This window comes from Bos indicus, chromosome 27, assembly GCF_029378745.1.
Source record: "Bos indicus isolate NIAB-ARS_2022 breed Sahiwal x Tharparkar chromosome 27, NIAB-ARS_B.indTharparkar_mat_pri_1.0, whole genome shotgun sequence".
Lineage (NCBI taxonomy): Eukaryota > Metazoa > Chordata > Mammalia > Artiodactyla > Bovidae > Bos > Bos indicus.
The window spans coordinates 40,211,301-40,234,238 of NC_091786.1; the positions used below are offsets into that span (position 1 = coordinate 40,211,301).

Below are 22,938 nucleotides of genomic sequence, written 5' to 3' on the forward strand. Positions count from 1 at the left end.
GCACCGACCACACTGCAAGTGCCCAAGCCCCCCGTGTGGACGACGTGGGTCACAGGACTCCCATCCCGTGAGCACTGCTGGGCGAGCGCAGCAGCATCACTGCTGTGAGGTCAGAGCCCTCATGACGCCAGTGGTCGGCACTACATGTCCTCCCAGGCCTCTGAGAAGGGGCTCGGGAGCGCAAACTGCCCGTCAAACACGAGTGCTGTGCCTCTAAGCACCTTGAACCGTGACCTGACCCCCTGCTCAGTGGTCCTCGGGGAAGGGGAAGCACCTTGAACCGTGACCTAGCCCCCTGCTCAGCGGTCCTGGGGAAGGGGAAGCCGCGGGTCCGCCCAGGGACGCGGCCCACCTGCCCTCGCGCAGGAGCGCTCTGCTCTGGCCCGCAGCTGGCTTGTGGCTCCACGCACTTCTGTAACTGCCCCAGTGGCCGTGCAAACTGGAAATCACTAGGCAAGAACAGGAACACCTCTCTGGGAAGAAAACTCCCCTTTCTTAGAGGTGCACAAGCAAAGCTGCCTGTGGGGAGAGGGGACGCAACGGGCGCCTGGGGCACCGCTGGTTTTCTCTTGAGGTTTGGGTGATCAGGAAAAACTGGCATTAACCGAAGAGTGTGTGGAAAGCTGGAATGACACGTACGCAACGAGAAAATGACAAAGCCAGCCATCCGGGATTCAGTATGTTCTCCTGGAGATGCTTTTTCTAATCTCTTAAGTCGCACGAAACTGTAAAGCTATTCTCATAATCTGCTAAGATCACTGCGTGGGCTAAGGTATGAGGTTTAAGAGGAGGCACCCTACTTCTTTTTGTCAGTGAGAAATGAATTCCAAAATGGTAACAGAAAGGCACCCACTGTCAAACGCCCCGCATTAAAACCCAGGGTTTCTAAAAACGCCACGTGCAGCAGTCGGTCAGGACGGCCAGCCCACCTGGCGGGGGGGTGCGGCGGTGGGGACGCACCTTTCGCGCTGATGCTGCGGAGGTCTGTGATCTTCATCAGGATCTTTGGGAACATGTGAGGCTTGCTGGGCCGTCTCTTTCTGATGTAAATTTTTAGTGCTTCCAGCAGTGGTTCTTGTAGCTTATCTACTTTTGTTGGTTCCTCAAGGTCCTGACGATCTGGATTCCAGAAACAAGGTATTAAATAACTGAGGTCAGGACAGAATGAGCACTGTACTCTGGCGAGTCCTGCCCACGCCCCCGCCTCCTCACATTAATCTTGAGATTCAATCCCATAAACACATTTGAAGGTGTGTGCGGCTGTTCTGGGCTTTCCAGGTCGCTCAGTGGTAAAGCACCCGCCTGCCAATGCAGGAAACACGGGTTCCATCCCTGGGTCGGGAAGATCCCCTGGAAGAGGAATGCAACCCACTCCAGGATTCTTGCCTGGAGAATCCCATGGAGGAGGAGCCTGGCAGGATAGAGTTCAAGGGGTCACAAGAGATGGACGTGACTGAGCACACAGATGCCACTGCTGTGAGCTGTGATACTTGAAAACGACTGCCCTGTTGGTCAAACCACATTTGGAAGGCTGGTGGCTTTTATCCCCAGCAGAGAATTACTTCTCGTGACCAGGAGGTGTCACTACTGAACTGAATTAGAGGAGCCCTGACCCAGATGGTTAAAATGCAGGTAAACCAGCCCCCAGTTAAAGGCAGTAGCTCCTTAACCACCCTGTTTCGGGCTCCTGGGGGGCCAGTGAGGGTGTCACCACCAAACAGAACCTGGCTTCACACCAGCCCTCCAGAGGTGGGGGCCCACGCCGGGACTACAATTCCCAGCCCCCGCCTTGGCAAACAGCACCAGCAGACTCCCTGACTCATCCTAAGAATGTCCCCAGGCAGTTCACTTTACGATGGTCTGATCCTACCTTTTAAACAGCAGCTGTGGCAATGCAGAAGTAGCATTTTGGTATTTCAGAGCAGGAAAACCCCAAATGCCTTTAACTTATAATACGGAAAAATGCAACGAACTCTAAGCATGCATGCCTGATTTTATCCACATGTCCTTTTCCATGCAAAACAACTCCAAAGTGGAGATGAAGAGTCTCCCATAATTTACAAGTGTGAGCTGCTCTCCACGGACTCTCACGAGGGTGTTCTGGGCGGTGGTACCTCCACAGATCAGGCAGATGGCGCTGAGAAGGCCGGTCTCCGCGTCGTCCATCTCCAGCGGCAGGAGCTGGCCGGCGAAGGTGAACACCAGGTCAGTCAAAGGGCCAAAGCCGGCGTTGTGCATCTGGGTTCGATTCAGGGTCAGGCCGTCCGAAAACGTCATAGTGTCTTGCTCTGGGGTGTACCTGGTGCAGATTCTGAGAATCTGGGAGGAAACCACCACGGCTGGATCATCAACACAGGCCTGGCCTGACAGCCTCCCTGGGGACCCAGGGAGGGAATCCCAGGAAGGTTCCAAGGGCTTTGGGGCGGATGAGCCCCCCACCCCACCCGCCTTGGGTGCCATCGCTGCTCCAGCTCTTCCTCCAAAAGACCACACACGTCAAAACAAGGGCGAAACCTTATTTAGGGAATAATAAATAGGACACAAGAAATTTTGAGAAATATCTGTTTAGGCTAAAAGTGATTCATTTGACTCAAGTAAACATTCACTGAGTACCTACTTATATCCCCGGCACTGCGCCAGGTGCTGGGGATGAAAGAGGAAGAAGAGTCAATTTTTTTTTGAAGAGCTTAGTCTACCAAAAAAAGGCCAAGATTTACACTGTAAGCGCCCAGCGCAAAGCCAGCACTCCACATGCTCTCCGTTTATGCTAGCAGAGGAGCTGGCGGGCTGACGACGCTTCTTACAGACCAGGGGCTCCGGGCTCAGGAAGGCTGGACTGAGCTGGCCCCCCACCCGGGGGATGCCCCGGGCACCCCCGCCCCGAGACTGTGACCCCAGGCGGCAGGCTGAGCCAGCGAAGGGCTGGGCGCAGCCGGGGGAGCAGGGCAGCCCCACGGTGGGGAGGGGCTCAGCTGGAGGCCTGGTGGGGTCTCCTGGAGAAGCAGCCCTGCTGGCCAAGGTCACTCCACCTCCGGTCAGGGCACTGCGCTGTCTGTGAAGGACTGAACTGCAGTATCTGCCGGAGGCAGGCACCACCGCCACCCCGGCCTGCAGCCACCAGCCAGTCCTGGGGCACGTGGGTCCCGGGCGCTCAGCCTCCGCCCCCAGACCCCCAGCACCCGGTTGCCTCTGGGGAGCTGGCCTCATGCCCCCAGCCGGCGGGGCCCTCTGTGCTGACCGGCCCCCCCGGGAGCGGTGGCCCTGAGTCAGAGCATGGCGCCCCCGTCACACCACCGGAGGGGCTTGCTCAGACGGCGTTCCCACGGAGGCCAGCAGCTGCCCTGCTGTCAGAGCGTGGAGGGGCCCGGACGTCACGAGACGGGCCTTCGCTCCTTAGGAAGCCCCAGGAGACGAGGCGCGGGCTGAGGGCACAAGCCAGGTGGTGCCCGGCAGGAGGGGACCTGCGTCCCTGAGTCCACAGAGGCTCACGGCGTGGGGCCTCTACCCTCGCTTCCGGTGGGACCAACAGGCACCAGATCAGCCTCTGCAGCTTCCTGCACACAAGAGCCCCCCAGGGTCTGCAAGGCGCCCAAGGCTCCCCCGAAACCCACGCTCAGACGCAGCGTCCCGGGCCCGTTCCACCCTGCAGGGCCTCGCTCCTCAGGCCAGACGACAAGCGGTTCTGATGAAGCGATTCCACTCTGTCCTGTGGCCTCTCTCCCCGGAGAGTCCAACACCACTGACCAAGTAGAGCGGGCGTCGGGAGGGGAGAACGCGGGGGCCGGGGGAGGGCGTGGGCCCCGGAGACAGCCGGGGGCTCCGGCTCGTCCCATGACAGCCCCGGCGGCAGACCCAGCCCTTCTTGGGGTGGGCACCCCTCGTCTGAGAGCCCCTGCGGACCAGTGGCCTGGCGGGGGCGCAGCGCTCACAGGCGGGCGGGGCCGGCCCTCCTCGCGGCAGGGGCTCTGGCCCTCCTCAGGGTGCCAAGCAGGGCCCCGGGCGGGCAGGCGGCCCGTCCGCGCCCCTCCTCCACCCCGCGGGTGGGCAGGGCAGAGCCGCGCGCAGACTCCGGCCGCAGTCGTCCCAGTGCCGCGGGCCCCCAGACCCCGGACTCCACCTTCCCCGGCCCTGCCAGGTGTCCACACCGGCTGTGCCTGGGACCCTCCACGCGGGTCTGCCAGCGGCCGATCCTCTACTTGGGGCTCAACACACCGTCGCTGCCTCGGGGAGCAGGGAACACTCGTCCTAAAAACTACCATTTTATACCACTTCACCCCATTGTTTTTGAAACATGAAATAAAACTGTTTAAAAGCTGAGGTGTAACACACGTGGCTGTTTGAATCCACTCTGTGTGGCTCCTCCTCTGGGGAGTGGAACGTGAGCCCGCCTGCAAAGGGGGCGCAGCCCGCGCCCTGCCCCTGAGATGGGGCGCAGGGGACGGCCGGCCTGTGACAAGGCCATGGGAGACGGCTGCCAGGTCCCCAGCAGCCCAGCCCTCTGCTCAGCAGCAGCCGCAGCCTCCGGGCAAGTGTGATGAGCCGGCCTGGAAGTGTCGGCCACCCTGGTCAGGCCTGCAGATGAGGCAGCCCCCCAAGTACCCATGGCCACCCCCCCACCCCTAGAGCCCCGCCATGAGCTCCTGACAGCAGGGGCTGCGCGACGAGACTGTCCTCAGGGGCTCAGTGTGGGCAGCGACACGGGGTCACAGACAACGGACAGCACACACCCAGGGAACACAGTGGGATGTGCCTGCCCCGCGTGAGCGCGCGCGGCCCTCCTGGCCAGACCCCCCAGACCCGGCGGCCTGGACCTGCGCCCCCACAGCTCCCTCCACCCGTCCTGAGCCGCAGGAGGCCTGCCCGGCTTCTCCCTGTGGCGCTGGCTGGCTCGGGGCGGGGGCCATCACTGCCGCGTGACAGTGCGAACCCTTAGATGGGGAATGTCCTGCTGTCCCCTCAGCACCGGGCAACGCAGCCACACAGCAGTGACGAGCGAACATTCACTCACTCATCGAGGAACCTCTCCACCTGCTAACCCCCTGCAAGGGGCGTATGGAATCTGGCGATTTCTAAGTGTTTTGGCAAAGAAAACACCCGTTCCCCATCTCGTTCTCTGCACTGACTGTCTGGCCATCAGGGGCAGGTCCTGACCGGAGCGTCTAACCACGGGGGCTGCGCTGTGACGAGGCCGCCGCGCACAGGAGGGGCCACCCCGGGAGACCTGCTGCGTGGGGCTGCCTGAGAAGGAAACGCAGGGTGGGGAGCCCGGCCCTCCCTGCCCAGCCTGAGGTCAGGCTCAGGAAGCCGCTTTCAGAGCACTCGGGGAGGCACGCCAGGCGAGATTAACAGGCCGCGGCGGGCGCCTGGCGTCGCAGCACCCGGCAGGTACTGAAAGGTCAGCAGGCTGGAGACATGTCCACAGAGCAGAAGGGGCCCGGGTTCACATCCACTCATGAAAGCGCCAGAGTCACAGCTAACTGCGAACAACCAGCAGCTGGAGGACTGGAGCCTCCTGACAGACACACTCCACTTCCAAAGACAAAGCAGCAGCCACAGTGACCAGTGGGAGGGGCGCTTCCACAGAACAAACGAACCCCACACCTTTCTGCGGGAGGGGCACCGACCCACACGCTGGACGACGATGCCACAGAGATTCTCTCACAACAACCAGAGTCCCATGTCCGCTGCCCAGCCCGGGGGTCTGGCGCTGGGAGGAGCCGCCCCCGGAGCATCTGGCTTTGGAGGCCAGCGGGGCTGGATTGCAAGGAGTCCACAGGACTGGGGGGACCAGAGACTCCGCTCGTGGAGGCACATGAGGCGCGCGCGCACTGAGACCCAGCGAAAGCAGACTGCACAGGAGCGGGGCCCAGACCATGGGCTGCTTGAGAGGGTCTCGGGGGCACAAGGACACTGGGGGCAGAGGGACCAGGGACGCCCGTCAGAGCAGACGCCCCCAGAGGCCGCCGTCTGCACTGAGGCCTGGCCTGCCCAGCGGCCGGCGGGTTCCAGTGCGGGGACACCTCAGGCCAAATGATGGGCAAGAGGACAGCCCCACCGGCGGCAGGCTGGTGCTGAGCCCACAGCTGCCTCAAACGCACCCCTTGACATGGTCCTCCCACCACAGGGCCAAGACCCAGCTGTGCCCCCAGCGGGCAGGCTCCAGCCCTTCCCACCAGGAGGGCTGCACAAGTCCCGGAACCAACCTCACCCTCCACGGGGAAGACACCAGAACCCAGAAGAATTACGGTTCTGCCTTGAGGAACGGAGACCACAAACCCAGAAAGTTGGGCAAAAATAAGATGGCAGAGAAATATGTCTCAGACAAAGGAACAAGATGAAACCCCAGAAAAATAACCAAGTGGGGTAGAGAGAGGCAATGTGTCTGAAAAAGAATTCAGAGTAATGGTACTCAAGATGGTCCAAGATCTCAGGAACGGAAGAACAGACCAATAAAATACACAACACGTTTAACAGAGACCTAGAAAATTTAACCAACAAAAAGCTGTACGACACAGTAACTGGAATGAAAAATACACTAGAAGGTCGGACAAAGACAACACAAAGTTACGGGCCAGTATCGACGAACACAGATGCAAAAACCCTCAACAAAATTCTGACAGACAGATTCCAACAACACATTACAAACCTCATACACCATCATCAATTTGGGTTTATCTGAAGGATGCAAGGATTCTATACACAAAATTGATGTGATACACCATAATAACAAATGGAAAGATATGATAATCCCAATAGATGCAGAAAAAGCCTTTGACAAAATTCAGCACACATTTATGATAAAAACTCTTCAAAAAATGGGCACAGAAGGAACCTACCTCAACATAGTAAAGGCCATATATGATAAGCCTACAGCAATCATTATTCTCAATGGTGAAGAACTGAAAGCATTCCCTCTGAGATCAGGAACAACACAAGGTGCACAATCTCACCATTACTTTACATCGTTTTGGGAAGTCCTAGCTTCGGCAGTCAGAGAAGAAAATGAAAGGAATCCAGGTTGGAAAAGAAGAATTAAAGCCTCACTGTTTGCAGAGGACATGACACTGTAGAGAAAACCCTAGAGATGGTATCAGAAAATTACTAGAGCTCATCAGTGAATCTAGCAAAGTTAGAGGATACAAAATCAATACCCAGAAATCACTTGCATTTCTATATACTAACCATGAAAAATCACAGAAATTAAGGAATCAATCCCATTCACCAATGCAACAAAAGGAATTAAATGTCTAGGAATAAACTTACCTAAGGAGACAAAAGAACTGTATACAGAAAGTTATGACACCGATTAAAGAAATCAAAGATGACATACACAGATGGAGAGAGATTCCACATTTCTGGGCTGGAAGAATCAATACTATGAAAATGACTATATTACCAAATGCAATCTACAGATTCAATGTGATGCCTCTCAAATTACCAATGGTATTTTTCAGAGAACCAGAACAAAAATATTTCTCAATTTACATGGAAACACAAAAGACCCCGAATAGCCAAACCAATCTTGAGAAAGAAGAATTGAGCTGGAGGAATCAACCTCCCAGAAGTCAGGGACTGACTTCAGACTATACTACAAAGCCACAGTCATCAAGACAGTATGGTACTGGCACAAAAACAGAAATGCAGGCCAATGGAACAAGAGAGAAAACCCAGAAAGGAACCCAGGCACCTATGGGTGCCTTATTTTTGACAAAGGAGGCAAGAATAGACGATATACAAGAGGCAAAGACAGCCTCTTCAATAATCGGTGGTGGGAAAGCTGGACAGATACACGTAGAAGATGAAACCAGATCACCTCCTAACACCTACACAAAGACAAACTCAAAATGGATTAAAGACCAAATGTAAGAGCAGCAACTACACAACTCTCAGAGCAAAACAGGCAGAACACCTGATGACATAAATCAAGGCAAGGCCCTCTATGACCCACCTCCTAGATTAATAAAAACAAAAGTAAACAAGGGGGGCCTCATTAAGCTTAAAAAGTTTCTGCACAGCAAAGGAAACTATTAACAAGGTGAAAGACAACCCTCAGAAGAGGAAAAATAATAGCAAATGAAGCAACTGACAAAGGATTAATTTCCAAAGTATACAAGCAGCTCATACAACTCAACGCCAGAAAAACAAACAACCCAGTCAAAAAGTGGAAAAAAGACCTAAATACACATTTCTCCAAAGAAGACATCCAGATGGCTAACAAACACGAAAAGTTGCTCAACATCGCTCATTCTTAGAGAAACGCAAATCAAAACTACAATGAGCTATCACCTCACACCAGTCAGAATGGCCCTCATCAAAAAGTCTACAAACAATAAATGCTGAAGAGGGTGTGGAGGAAAGGGAATGCTCTTGCACTGCTGGTGGGAATGTAAATTGATACAGCCACTATGGAAGACGGTATGGAGATTCCTTAAAAAAAACTAAGAATAAAGCCACCATATGACCCAGCAATCCCACTCCCAGGCATATACCCTGAGGAAACCAAAACTGAAAAAGACACATGTGCCCCAATGTTCACCGCAGCTCTATTTACAATACCAAGATCATGGAAACAACCCAGATGTCCATCGACAGGTGAACGGATGAAGACGCTGTGATACGTGTATACAATCAAATGTTACTCAGCCTTAAAAAGGAATGCATTTGAGTCAGTTCTGAGGAGGTGGATGAAAAAGTCAGTTATACAGAATGAAGTCAGTCAGAGAGACAAAAACAAGTATCATATACTAATGCAAATACATGGAATCTACAAAGTTTATACTGATGAAGTTATCTGCAGGACAGCAATGGAAACACAGACACAGAGAAGAGACTTACGGACACGGTAGGGGCAGGAAGGAGAGGGTGGGATGTACGGAGAGAGTAACTGGACACTTACCACATGTAGAACAGCCAGCCAGCGGGGATGTGCTGGATGCCTCAGGGAACGCAAACTGGGGCTCTGTGTCAACCTAGAGGGTGGGATGGGGAGGGATGTGGCAGGGAGGTTTGGTGGGGAGGAGACATATGTACACCTGTGGCTGATTCATGTCGGTGTTTGGCAGAAACCAACACAATTTTATAAAGCAATTAACCTTCAATTAAATAAAACACACTAGAAGGAATAAACAGCAGAATAACTGAGCAGAGTGAATAAATAAACTGGAAGACTAAATGTTCAAAATCACTGCCATGGAATAAAGAAAAAGGAATGAGATGAGGACAATCTAAGAGGCCTGGGACAACGCTAAATCTGCCAACATTCTCATTATGTGGGGCTCACAAGGAGAGAGGAAAGACCTGAGAAAATATCTGAAGAGGTGATAGCTGAAAAATTTCATAACGCTGGAAAGGAAACAGTCACCCAAGTCCAGGAAGTGCAGCGCCTCAGGCAGGATAAACTCAAGGAGGAACATGCCAAGACACATGGTAATCAAATTGAGAAAACGAAAAGAGAAAATATTAAAAGCAAAAAGGGAAAAGCAATAAAGTAACATACTAGGAAATCTCATAAGGTTATCAGTTTATCTTCAAGGAGAAACTGTGTGGACCAGAAGGGAGTGGATGAGGTATTTAAGGTCACAAAAAGCAAGAAGCTGCAACCAAAATACTCTACCCAGCAAGACTCTCATTCAGATTTGGCAGAGAAATGAAAAGCTCTGCAGACAAGCAAAACCAGCTTTGTAACAAACGCTAAAGGAACTTCTCTAAGCAGAAAATTAAACACTGCAACTAGAAACATGAAAATTATGAACAGAAAAACTCACCGGCAAAGGCAAGCACACAGGTAGGAAATCACCCCCACACAGAACACGACATCAAAACCAGCAACTGTGAGAGGAGGAGGGAACAAATGCAGGACACTGGAAACGCACCGGAAATTAGAAGACCAGCAACGGAAAACAGCTTGCTTACATACAGACTTCGGTAGCAAAGCATCACGGTAACCACAAACCAGAGCTGTACAATAGATAAACACATACAAAAAAGAAAAAGCAATCCGAACACGACAAGAAAGGCAGTCATCACATCACAAAAGAAGGAACCAAAGAGGTAGGGAAGAAAAAGACATACAAAAACAGATCCGCTCCAGATGGCAGAGTATAAGGACCTGAGCTCATTCCCTTCTCACACCACCACCAAAATCGCAACTGATGAAAAATGATCATCATCAAAAAGCAAAAACCACACTGGAACTATTAAAAAGATACTCCATGCCCAAAGACAAAGAAGCCACAGTGAAAGGGCAGGAGGCAGGAAGCACAATAAAACCAACCCCTTACCCTCCGGGGGGGCAATGCACAGACTGGGAAACAGTCACATTGGAGAAGCTCTCCCCTGGGCATGAGAGGCCCGAGCCCACGCGGGCGTCCCAGCCTGGGGCTCTGGCGATGGGAGGAGGGGCCCCCAGAGAATCCGGCTTTGAGGGAAAGCAGGTGTGACTGCAGGAATTCCACGCAAGTGGGGGAGACAGAGACTCTACTCCTGAAGGGCACATACGAGGACCTGTGTACCCCAGGCCCCGGGGAGAAAGCGGTGGCCTCGTGAGAGGCTGGCACTGCAGGTCTCCTGCGGAGGCTGTGGCGGGTGCAGAGGGCACGTGTCTGAGGCTCACTGCGGAGACAAAGGCAGTGGCAGCAGCAACTCTGGGAAGTGCCCACTGGTGTGATGCCCCCGAAGGCCACTATCAGCCCCATCAAACATCCCGTAGGAGCCCGTGCTGGGTCACCTAAGGCCAAGCAACACGGCATGGGAACACGGCCCGCTCCATCAGCAGACAAGTTTCAGGTCTCCCTGAGCACAGTCCTTCCCGCCAGAGGGATAAGACCGAATTCTGCCTGCCAGTGGAGTCCCATTAGGGAGCCAGGACAAGCCTCCTAGCCTCAGCCACCAGGGAACAGACGACAGAAGCAAGAATGACAATTCTGCAGCCCGTGGAACAGAAAAGACAGTCACAGAAAGCTAAGACAAAATGAGACATCAAAGGAATGTTCCCAAAGGAAGGAAGGAGCTGGAACCCCAGAACGACGACTAACTGAAGCGGTGACAGGCAACCTCCCATAAAAAGAACTCAGAATAATGATAGTGAAGATGACCCACGAGTTCAGAAGAAGAATGGAGGGAATACAGAAAAGGTGCAAGAAGTGTTTAACGAACACCCAGAAGAAATAAAGAGAAAACAAGCAGATAAACAATACCTGGAGCGAAAAATACACTAGAGGGGATCAAACCAGAATAAGCGAGGAGGAAGACCAGATAAAGTGAGCTGGAACACAGAATGCTGGAAATCCCTGCCGTGGAGCAGAATAAGGAAAAGGGAAGGAAGAAAGAGACCTCTGGAACAACACTGAAGGCACCAACATTCGCACGGAGAAGAGAGAATGGACCCGAGAAAGTATCTTAAGATGTGACAGCCGAGAATATCCGTAACAGGAGAAAAGAAATACTCAAGTCCACAAAGTACAGAGCGTCCCAGGCAGGATAAACCCAAGGAGAAACATGTCGAGACCCGTAGTAATCAAATTAGCAAAAATCAAAGGCAAAGAAAAAATATTAAAAGCAACAAAGGAACAGTAACAAGTAACACACAAAGGAACTCCCTGAGGGTATCGGCAGATTTCTCAACAGAAACTCTGCAGGCCAGGGGGCGTGGCCAACATTTTCAAAGTGATAAAGGGAAGAACTACAACCAAGAATGACCCACCCAGCAAGGCGCTCATTCACGTCTAAGGGAAAAATCAAGAGTCACAGACAAGTAGAAGCTAAGAGAATTCCGCATTACCAAACCAGCTTTGTAACAAATATGAAGGGAACTTCTCCAAGTGGAAAAGAAAAGGCCAAAACTACAAACAGGGAAATTATGAACGGAAATGCTTACCAGTAAAAGCAAACAGACAGTAAAGGTAGGAAATCACCCCCACACGAAATGACATCAAACCAGGCACCGGGAACCAGGGGAGCAGACACGAGAGACTGCTGACGCATTTGAAATGAAAGGGCCCGTAGCTCAAGAAACACACAAACCTTGTTTCTACAGAAGATGCCACGTCAAACCCTCACAGTGAGGCTTCCCTGGTGGGCCACTGGTTAGGAGTCCATCTCGCAAGGCAGAGGACGCAGTCTGATCCCTGGTGGTGGCCACCCCCCGCAGTGTTCTGGCCTGCAGAATCCCATGGACAGAGGAGCCTGGTGGGCTATAGTCCATGGGGTCGCAGACTGAGTCATGGGGCCATGACTGACTCAGCACAGCACAGGGGAACCAAGATCTCATACGCTGTGGAGCCACTAAGCCCACGCGATGCAACTACTGAGCACCCGCACCACAAGTACTGAGCCCAAACACCACACGAGTCTGTGGGCCACACGGAGAGAGCCCGCGGGTGCGGCGCACAGCCCCCGTGCTGCAGCTAACCTGCTGCAGCCGAACACGAGAGCCCACGGGCACAGCGCACAGCCCCCGTGCTGCAGCCAACCTGCTGCAGCCGAACACTCAGTTGTCTTTTTTTTTTAAAGAGAAACTCGTAGTAATTGCAAACAGAAACATCTACAACAGATACACGAAAAAGAAAAGGGAATCCAAACACAATGCTAATCATCAATCAAGAGAAGGGGCCTCCCTGCAGGTAGAGTGGTTAAAACCGCCTGCCAAGGCCGGCTCCAGAAGATCCCACACGCCGTGGGCCAACTAAGCCATGCACCACACTGCCGAGTCCACACCCTGGAGCCTGCGAGCCACAACCGCTGACATTGGTGAGCGCCAGTGACCGAAGCCCACCTGCCCGAGAGCCCGTGCTTGGCAGTGAGAGACGCCCGTGCACCGCCACTAGAGAGGGTCCTCGCACGCCTGAACACAGCAGCAGAGACTGAGTGCCGTTCAGCTCGGTCGTTCAGTCGTGTACGACTCTGCGACCCCATGAACCGCAGCATGCCAGGCCTCCCTGTCCATCACCAACTCCCAGAGTTCACCCAAACTCCGGTCCATTGAGTCAGTGATGCCATCAAACCATCTCATCCTCTGTCGTCCCCTTCTCCTCCTGCCCCCAATCCCTCCCAGCATCAGGGTCTTTTCCAGTGAGTCAGCTCTTAGCATCAGGTGGCCAAAGCACTGGAGCTTCAGCTTCAGCATCAGTCCTTCCAGGGAATATTCAGGACTGATTTCTTTTTGATCCATTTCGGCCAGTCTATGTCTTTTGGTTGGAGCATTTAATCTACAAGAGACCCACTTCAAATATAGGAAAATGTACTCCATGCAAACAGAAATCAAAAGAAAGCTCAGGGAGCAACACTCCTATCAGACAAACAGACTTTCTTTTCTCAAATGTGCTTCTCGGGCTGCCCCAGTCGTCAGCTGTGGCACGCGGGCCCGGCAGTTGTGGCCGGCAGGCTCAGGTGCTCTGCAGCACGTGGGATCTTAGTTCCCCAACCAGGGAGCGAACCCATGTGCCCTGCACTGCAAGGCGGATTCTTAACCACTGGACTGCCAGGGAAATCCTACAAACAGACTTTAAGATAAAGACTTATAAGAGACAAAAAGAGATACTGCATACTGATCACAAGGATCAACAAGAAAATATAACTGTAACTATATATCCACCACAGGAGCACATCAATATATTATGCAAATACTAAGAGCCATAAAAGGGAAAACCGACAGTAACTCAGTAATAGTGGGGACTTTAACACCCCAGCTTCATCAACGGACAGATCACCTAACACCAAAATCAACAATGAAACACAGGCTTTAAATGACACATTAAACCAGATGGACTTAATCAATATTCATAGAGCATTTAATCCAGAATCAGCAAACACACATTTTTCCCAAGTGTACAAGGAACATTCTCCAGAACAGATCACACGCTGGGTCACAAAGCAAACCTATGCAAACTCAAGAAAACTGAAAGCATATCAAGCATCTTCTCTGACCACAACTCTATGAGATCAGAAATCAACTACAAGAAAAAAACTGTAAAATGCACAGAAACCTGGAGGCTAAACAATATGTTACTAAACACACAACGGATTGCTGAAGAAATCAAAGAGGAAACCAAAAGATTCCTAGAGATGAGTGAAAATGAAAACATCACAGCCCAGAAAACCTCCGGGATGCAGCAAGAGCAGTTCTAAGAGGAAGTTTACAGCAATACAAACGTACCTCAAGAAACCAACAAAAACCCCCTCAAACAACCCAATCTTATACCTAGAGCAGTTAGACAAAGAACAACAACAAAACCTCAAAGTTTGAAAAAATCAGAGAGCAAGAGAGAAAAAATAGAAATGAACAAAAAAACAGCAAAGGTCAATGAAGCCAAAAAGCCATTTCTTTGAGAAGATAAAGAAAACTGATAAACCTTTAGGCACATTCATCCAAAAAAAAGAAGAAATGAAATCAGAAATGAAAAAAGAGAAGGTACAGTGCAGAGAAATACTCGTAAGAGATTATCATCACAAGCAACTAGACACTGATAAAACTGACAACCCAGAAGAAACTGACAAACTCCAAGAAGAAAGGAAGACGGAACGAGGTAGGAAGAGAGAGAAAATATGAACAGACCAATCAGTCAGACGTCCTGAAGCTGAAACTTAACAACTTTCAACAAACAAGAGTCTAGGACCAGACGGTTTCGCAGGCAAATTCTACCAAACATTAGGAGCAAAGTTAATGCCTATCCTTCTGAAGCTCTTCCCCAAAGTTTCAGAGGACAGAACACTGCCCAACTCGCTCCACAAGGCCACCATCACCTTGATACCAAAACCAGGTGTGATGTCACAGGAAAGGAAAAGCACAGGCTGACAGTCCTGATGAACACAAGATACAAAAATCCTCAACAAAACACCAGCGAACCGAATCCAACAATACATTTAAAGGATCATACACCATGTCAACGGGGATTTATCAGAGATGTAAGGATTTTTCAATATCTGCAGATGACATGACACTATACACACAAAATCCTACGGCAGCTTCCAGAAACCTCCTGGAGCTCATTGATAAATGCAGTGAGGTGCATGTACAAAAGAGATACACAGAAATCTCTTGCGTATTTGCACACTAATACTGAAAGATCGGAAAGAGAAATTAGGGAAACAATCCCATTTAGCCCTGCAACAAAAACAATAAAATGCCTAGGAATAAACCTAGTATCTAAGGAGGCCAAAGACCCATATCCCGATACCTGTAAGACGCTGATGGACAAAACTGATGATGATACACGGATGGAAAGACATACCACATGCTTGGACTGGAAGAATCAAAACTGTCACAATGAAACATACTAGTCACGGCAATCCACAGATTCAACACAATCCCTGTGAAATTACCAATAGTATTTTTCACAGAACTAGAATAAAAAAAAAATCCCTAAAAATCTGTACAGAAACACACAAAACCCAGAAGCCAAAGCAATCTTGAAAAAGAAAAATGGAGCAGGAAGAATCAGGCCCCTGTCTTCAGACTACACTACAGAGCTACAGTCATCAAAAGCAGCATTTTCTGGCACAAAACAGAAATAAAGATGAATGGAACAGAATACAAAGCCCGGAAATAAACCACGCCCCGTCATCAATGCATCGATGACAAAGGAGACAAGGCTACACAGTGTTGGAAAAACAGCCTCTTCAACAAACGGTGCAGAGAAACCTGAACAGTTACATACAAAAAAAAAAAAAGAAATCAGATCATTCTTTAACACTACACACAAAAATAAGCTCAAAACGGATTAAAGACCTAAATCTGAGACTAGACACTTAAATCTCCTACAGAAAAACACAGAACACTCTCTGATATAAAATTGCAACAGTATCTTTTTTGATCCATCTCCCAGAATAATGGAAATAACAATGAAAATAAACAAATAGCACCTACTCAAAAGCTTCTGCACAGCAAAAGAAACAATAAACAAAATGAAAAGACACCCCACAGGCTGGGAGAAAATATCTGCAAATGATGTGACTGACAAGGGAACAGTCCCTGGAATTTAGCAACAGTTCACGATACTTAACAGCTTCAAAACAAACAACCCACTCAACAAACAGGCAGAAGACCTGAACAGACATCTCTCCAAAGAAGACGCACAGATGGCGAGCAGGCACATGGAATGATGCTTGACACCTGCTGATTATTGAAAAACGCAAAGCAAAGCTACAATGAGATATTAACATCACCTCACACCAACCAGAACGGCTATCATCAAAAAATTCCACAAACAATAAATGCTGGAGAGGGTGCAGAGAGACGGGAACCCTCCTCCACTGTTGGAGGGAATGTAAACTGGTGCACCCACCCTGGAGAACAGTGTGGAAGGTCCTTAAGAAACTAAAAACAGACCTACCATATGATCTAGCAGCCCCATTCCTGAGCGTATATCCAGAGAAAACCATAATTCGAAAAGATACATGCACCCTTATGCTCAAAGCAGCACTGTAATGGCCAAGACATGGGAGCAACCTGTATCCGTTGACAGGTGAATGGATAAAGATGTGGTACATATGTATACAATGGAATACTATTCAGCCATTTAAAAAATAATGCCATTTGCAGGAACATGGATGGACCTAGAGATGATCACACTAAGTGAAATAAGTCAGAGAATGAAAAATGTCACAGGGTATCAGTTAAAAGTGGAATCTAAACTATGATACCAAAGAACTTATTTACAGAACAGAACCAGACTCACAGACTTCGGAGGAAAAAACCTTACAGTTACCATGGGGGGAAGCGGAGGAGAGCGATGAGTTAGGAGTTTGTGTGAACATGTGCACACTACTGTATAAAATCAACAAGGATCTCCTGTGTAGCAGAGGGAACTCTACTCAGAGTTCTGCAATAACCTATGTGGAAAAAATCTGGGAAAAGAGGAGAGAGACACGTATAGCTGGATCACCTCACTGCGCGCCTGAAACGACAGAACACTGCAAATCAACTACTATTGCTCGGTCGCCAAGTCGTGTCCAACTCTGCGACCCCCGGACGGCAGATCCCAGGCTCCTCTGCCCTCAGTGTCTCCTGTCATTGCTTGAACTCACGTCCATTGAGTCGATGATGCCATCCAACCATCTATGTTCCATTATAAAATATTTTAAAAGATCTAATAATATGTTTTAGTTAACCCAAGAGACCCAACATACTGTTTTAACATGTTATCAACTTAAAAAATCAGAAGGGAAATATTTCACGTTACTAAGCGCTAAGTCTGAAACCAAGCTTCCTTTATAATCGCAGCTCTCAGACCGGCCGCCTCCATGCAGTCCTGGGAGCACAGCTCAAGACAACGCGTGTGGATGTCTGTGCACACACGCGTCTGAGAGGCTCACAGACACACTGGGCTTACAGGCGACGGTGCTGGTGAGGAGGGCCCGATGGCCAAAGGCAAGGCGCGTACTAAGTGCGGGGACTGAGCCAAGGGTTTGCAGACAAGGACCCTCGGTTCTCTCGACAGCCTCACCGCGGAGGAGTCTCTAAGGACAGAGTTTGAACGGCGCCAGGAGACAGTGGAGGACACAGGGGCCTGGGGTCTGCCATCCAGGTAGTCGCCGGGTCGGACACGACTCGGCACCTGAGCAACAACAGAGCACAGAGCCTCCCTCCTCTTCAGCCCTCTTCACCGCTTCAAGGCCAGCAGGCTGAGGCCCTTCTCACAGGGAGCCAGGCCTCCATGCACAGAGCTGCTCCTCGTGGGCTGCGATCCCATCTCCACCGAGACCCCGCACAGGAACGCGCCTCCCTGGACGGACCCATGAGCCCCAAATGGCGCCGGGCATCATGGGGGCGGTCCCCGCCAGACGACGCGTGGCCTCGGACCGTGAGCATCCCGTCTGCCCGTCTCCTTCGGCCCTGCTAGAGCTTACCCCCCACCTGCCACACCCCAACACCACGCCGCAACCAAGAGGCCAGGAGAGCGCGATGGAAGGCGGCCTGAGTCCGGCCCAGAGCCCGTAGCCGCCAGCAGGCCTCACAGCCTCGCCGCCGCTGGCCGAGCCCCGGGCCGGTCCACGCTCTGCCCAGGACTACATGACCCTATGAAGGCCCTCCCGGGTGACCTCATGCCTGCCCTACACATGGGTAAACTGAGGCCAGGACAGGCCACGGAAAGTGGCTCCCATCCCTCCTGACTCCAAGGAGAAGGGCTGACGCGTGGGCCCCCAGGCAGACAGAGGGAGCAGCACCTGGACAAAAGGGAGGCCTGGAAGCCGGGAGAGCGAAGCCCGGAGGCGCCGGGCCCGCGGGGTCAGGACCCCAGTCCCGGGCTGCCTGGGGGGTTGACGGTCTCCCAGGCCGACACGTTCAGCGCCGGGGTCAGTCCTCCAGACCTGCCCCCAGCACCGGGACCCAGGGGCCCACGGGGCTCCATCCTCGCGTCCACACCAGAACGCCCCGCTCGTGCCCTGGAGCCTCACCCCTGCACTGCCCTCGGAGGCACCAGGAGCTCCCCGGCCCCCTGCCCGGAAGACACTGGTCTCCGCCCACCCGGTCAGGAGAGCTGAGCTTTACCAAGTACAGGCGTGGGCGCGAGACAGGCAGCCCAGCTCAGATGTTTCATTGTCCTGAACGTTTCTAGGGTCATCCAAGACCCTCTGATTTCATAAGAAACATCACACACACTCAAAGGATCCCTGGCCGCCGCAGGTTCCAGAGTAACCATTACCACTCTTGGAGAGATCCGGCTCCCCGAGGAGTCACACACACACTCGTGCATCCTGCACGATTGGACTGAGTCCTCCTCCTCCTGAGAAGGGCTGTGCAGGTGTGTCTAATTACAGTAAGTGGATTTGCTTTGCAGAACTGTTTATACCCGAAGCTAGCCACGGTGTAACACAAAGAAAAATCGATGTTTTCAAAGCACCTTGAAAGCTCATGTCACACTCCCTGCATTCGACTTCCTCCAGAGACCCCGCACACCACGCACCTCCACCGCTTCCCTGCCCAAGGGCGCTGGCCCGGCCAGCGCTGGGCAGAGGATGGGCATGACAGGCCCGCACACCTCCAAGGCCCAGAAGCCACAGTGCGGGGCTGCGGGCCCTTTCCCAGGCCACCCAGAGGGGCCCCCACCCCAGGGGGAGTAGGTGGTGCTGCCCAGCTCTGGGGGAGCCTGTGGCGGTCAGGCAGCGGACCCAGAGCCCCTGGGGGTCCCCTGGGCACCCCAGCCCCTCCTCCCCACTCACCCCGACAGCGGGTGCGGAGCCCACGTACCAGGATGTCGAGGCAGGCGGCCTTCAGCAGGGTGATCTGGTCTGCGATGGTCAGGCCGGTGAAACCTGGCAGGCGTTTGGCAAACTCCACGATCTTAATAATGCACTTGGTGGCCAGCTCACTGAATTTGTCCCAGAGGCCCAGGTCCAGCCGGACTCGATGGTCAGCGCTGGAATTCTAAGGGGGAGAGAAAACGGGTTCAAGGCTAGCTGTGGAAGGCAGGGGGCTGAACCCGGCTTCTTCAGAACATGCGGACGATTCAGTCTTCACCAGGGAGCCTTGGGGCTGGGGGCAGGGGGGTTGTTGGTAGTTGACTTTTTAAAGCTTAGATTCATCTTTTTTAAATGATAACCGAGTAGTGGAAAAGCTCTCTTTAGCAAATGCTCCAGCCAGTGAATGAAGGGATGGGAGGCGGCAGCGGCACCGCTTTGTAATCTGATGAACCAACAGCTCCACCTGACCCAGGACAACCGCAGGCAGAGGGCCCTTCCTGGGGACACCGAGCCGCTGCATCCAGCCTCGCCTGACCACACCAGGGTTTCATCGTTTAGTCTAAGTGGATTTGCGTTTTGTTTCTATCACCTGCAACAGGAACACGTCTACCTGATGTCGAGTTATGGGTTAAGATGGACTAGGGGTGAGAGTTTCACATTCCCCTCGCAGAGAGGTGTCAGGACCTGGAGAAGGGGTCACGCCCCACGGCCCCCATCACCTCCTGCCTGGACCTCCTCACTCCACCCTGGCCTCCTCACAGCACGTTCTTTAACCAAAGGAATGTGGTTATCCTTTTAAAGCCTAAGTCACAGCGAGTCACGGTGCTGCTCAAAGATGTCTCATCTCACTCAGGCTAGAAGGCAAAGTCTTCCCTGAGGCCTGCAAGGCTGTCTAGCTGACTTGCCTTCCCCAGATCCCTCTGTCCCAGGGAAGACGCACAGTGGGGCCCGGCCTCAGGCTCTCTCCCAAGGCCGCCCCTCCTGCTGGCCTGCACTGCCCTGGGGTGCACCCCTCGCCCCCCAGTCTGGGCACAGCTGGGCTCACCCAGCTGCTCTGTGACAACCCCCGCAGGGGCTGCCTGCGTTTCAGGCCTGCGCTCCAGGCCCTCAGCCCTGACACACCGCCCTGTCCCCAGGGGCCGCACTGCCCGGCGCTCAGCAGGGGCGCTCAAACATCTGAGTGCATCACTGGGTGAGGAGCTTCCCGAAGTGAGGATGAGGCTGGCTGGGGGGACCTGGCAGGCAGGGAAAGGCAAGGTCGAGGCTGGGGCTTGGGCCCCGGACGCCCTGGGACACACCACCAACCCAGAGTGCTGGCCCCTCAGCTCACCGAGTCTATACACAGGGCTCTGCTTGTGAAGCATGGTTTGGAGCTGCAAGGGAGCCGTGTGTGAGGGGCGCTCAGAGGCCTGATGCAGGCGGAGGCCGCGGTCCCGCTCACCGCCCCGTCCCTGCGGATCTGGGGACACAGTGCACACGGGCAGTGGGGGCCTCTGCGCCCGTCCCTCGGCGTGCTCGGCGCTCTGTCTGGCCGTGGGAGGGTGACACGGGGGCGGGCCCTCCTCTGGGCTTCCCTGGAGCCAGGCTCCTTCCCAGCGCTGGACGACAAATTCCCTCTAACTCTCAGGAGCTCTCCCCTGGTGGGCAAATCGCCACCCACCTGCAGAGCTAAGGCCCAGCGAGCCTGGACTTTGTCTCCAGAAGCCTGTCTCCTGACTAGAAACCCTGGAGACTGGAAGATGCCAGGCCTCCCCATGGTGAGGGCGTGACGCGCTGTAGCTCCCTGCGGTCCAGAGACTCAGTGAACAAGCAGCCGGCACGTCCGTCCGTAGGAGGACAGGGCACAGAGACCCCAACGCACATGCTGTGTGGTCCTCAGACCTGGGCGCTTCCGCCAGCCCCGCCACTCTGGGGGGCGGGGGAGAGCCCCCTAGGACGGCTGGCGAGAAGCAAGGGAGATGGGGCAAGATCTCCCTGAAGGTGATGTTTCAGGGGTGCTCCCAGACCCCCTTCTAAGATGCCTGGGCTGGGACAGGAGCCTGGAGGCACCCCTCTGGCCGGCCTGGTGGTCTCAGCAATCAAGGGCCCTGCTGGAGGGCAGGGCATGGCCTTGGGGCACCAGCTGCCGGATGGAGTGTGGCCGCTGCTCCTCCTGGACACCTGGGGTGCTCCGCGGCCCGCGCTCCTTCTCCGAGTGGACTAAGGTCTTCTCACGGAGCCACACTGCTCCCCTCCCCACACTCCCGAGGCCTGGAAGGGCAGCCTGCACTCCTGGGGCCTGCGAGGAGGGAAAAGCCAGGAACAACTGATGATCACCTCTGTCCGGCGGAGGCCACACACAGTGAGAAAGCCACACAGGTCTGGATGGGGAGCCCTGCGCACCTCGTCTCTGCGCTGCAAAGTCACGAACGCGTCCCTCCTTTAACCTCCTCGGCAGCCCTACGAGGCAGCCCCCACTCTAAGTCCCAAAACACAGCCAAGCGGCTGGGCTCCAGCAGGGCTCCAAGGTCACAGAGCTCCCAAGCAACCCGGGAAAGGCTTGAACCTGGGCCTCAGAGACCCTAAGACCTGGATGCCACGGTGATGCTCAGTAAGGAAGCAGAGCAAACATCCTGGTGCTGGGCTGTTTCCTCTTTGGAGGGCGGGTCATCCACTGCTCTGCCCCCACAAGGACTTCCTCCTCGCTTTGTTTTGGGGGAGGGGTCAGAAGTCTCCCCAAGGAATGCAGCACCAGCCCAGGCCTGGGCGTGGAGAGTGGGGGCCAGCTTCTTGCACTTCCCTCCCATAGCCTCCTGGGCCCTGACTAGGGTCCCAAATCTTCCTGAGTTAGGGAAGAGAAGGAGCCACTTTTTCAGGGATCTGGAGATGGGCAGCTAGCTGCCCTGTTAATTCCTCTCCGCCCACTTCTGCCACAGGCGTCTGACAGGGGTGCCAGCTTGGCGAAGGTGCACGAAGTCCCCTCGCAGTGGGAGCTGTTGCCTGTAGGAAAGTTCTTTATAGAAAGACCTCATCTCAGAACCAAGAAGCTGCAAAGAATGCATCATGCCTGCTGTTATTTACTCCTGCACCTACGTCCAGAAAAGCCTGGAAGTCACTTACAGTAAAAACGGAACTAGATCCTGTGCTCTGGGGCGGCTTCGGCAAGGGATCAGGCCACCCCGAGGTTAGGGCTGCCCCCTGGAGATGGGACTTAACAGCCACATTCCCTGCTGGATCCAAAGAGGCACAAAAAGGGGTGCTGGAGGCTCTCGGGGAAGCCCTGTCTGGGGCCGAGAGCAGACCCTGAGACTAGGAATCGAACACAAGCAGCTCCTTTGAGCAGAAATTCCAGGCAGCATGGGGGAGGGGAGGGCTGTGGGAGGGGGCTCCACCCTGCTGGGGAGCTGGGCGGGCTGGTCATTCTCTGCCATCGGGCGGGAGTTGCTCCCAGGAGTGTCCATCACCCCCCCTCCAACCCCCCGTGTGTACCACACTCACCCCGCAGCCGCACAAAGCCTTGAGGCGGGTGGTGGGCCTGCCGTGTGAGCCACTGTGATGGCGGGCGGGCTGGGCCCGCACAGAGCAGGGCAGCAGCACCCCCCGGCCTGGAAGCAGGTGGATCAGACCTCAGGCCCAAAGAGCATCCCAAAGGAGAGGCTCCCCAGGAGGGAGGTGGGGAAGGGCCCAGAAAGGCCCACCCAAGTCCTGGTGCGCCAACCACAGACAGGACCGTCCTGCGGTGAGGTCTGGTCCCAGGCCACGTGCTCTAGAAGGGCAAGT

General features: G+C 53.6%; 1 protein-coding gene across 7 annotated transcripts in view; it reads right to left on the reverse strand.

Moving 5' to 3' along the window:
• Positions 1-22,938, reverse strand: part of RARB (retinoic acid receptor beta) — a 593,227-nt gene that overhangs the window by 1,846 nt on the left and 568,443 nt on the right. For 5 of the 7 annotated variants that reach the window (XM_070781537.1, XM_070781543.1, XM_070781542.1 and 2 more), the window contains 3 exons: positions 19,187-19,363; positions 1,989-2,319; positions 961-1,119 (listed from right to left, as the gene is read on the reverse strand). In XM_070781537.1, coding sequence (XP_070637638.1) covers positions 961-1,119; positions 1,989-2,319; positions 19,187-19,363 — 667 coding nt within the window. The remainder of the gene's footprint in view (positions 1-960; positions 1,120-1,988; positions 2,320-19,186; positions 19,364-22,938) is intronic. The other 2 variants (XM_070781540.1, XM_070781541.1) reach the window with 1 other exon arrangement.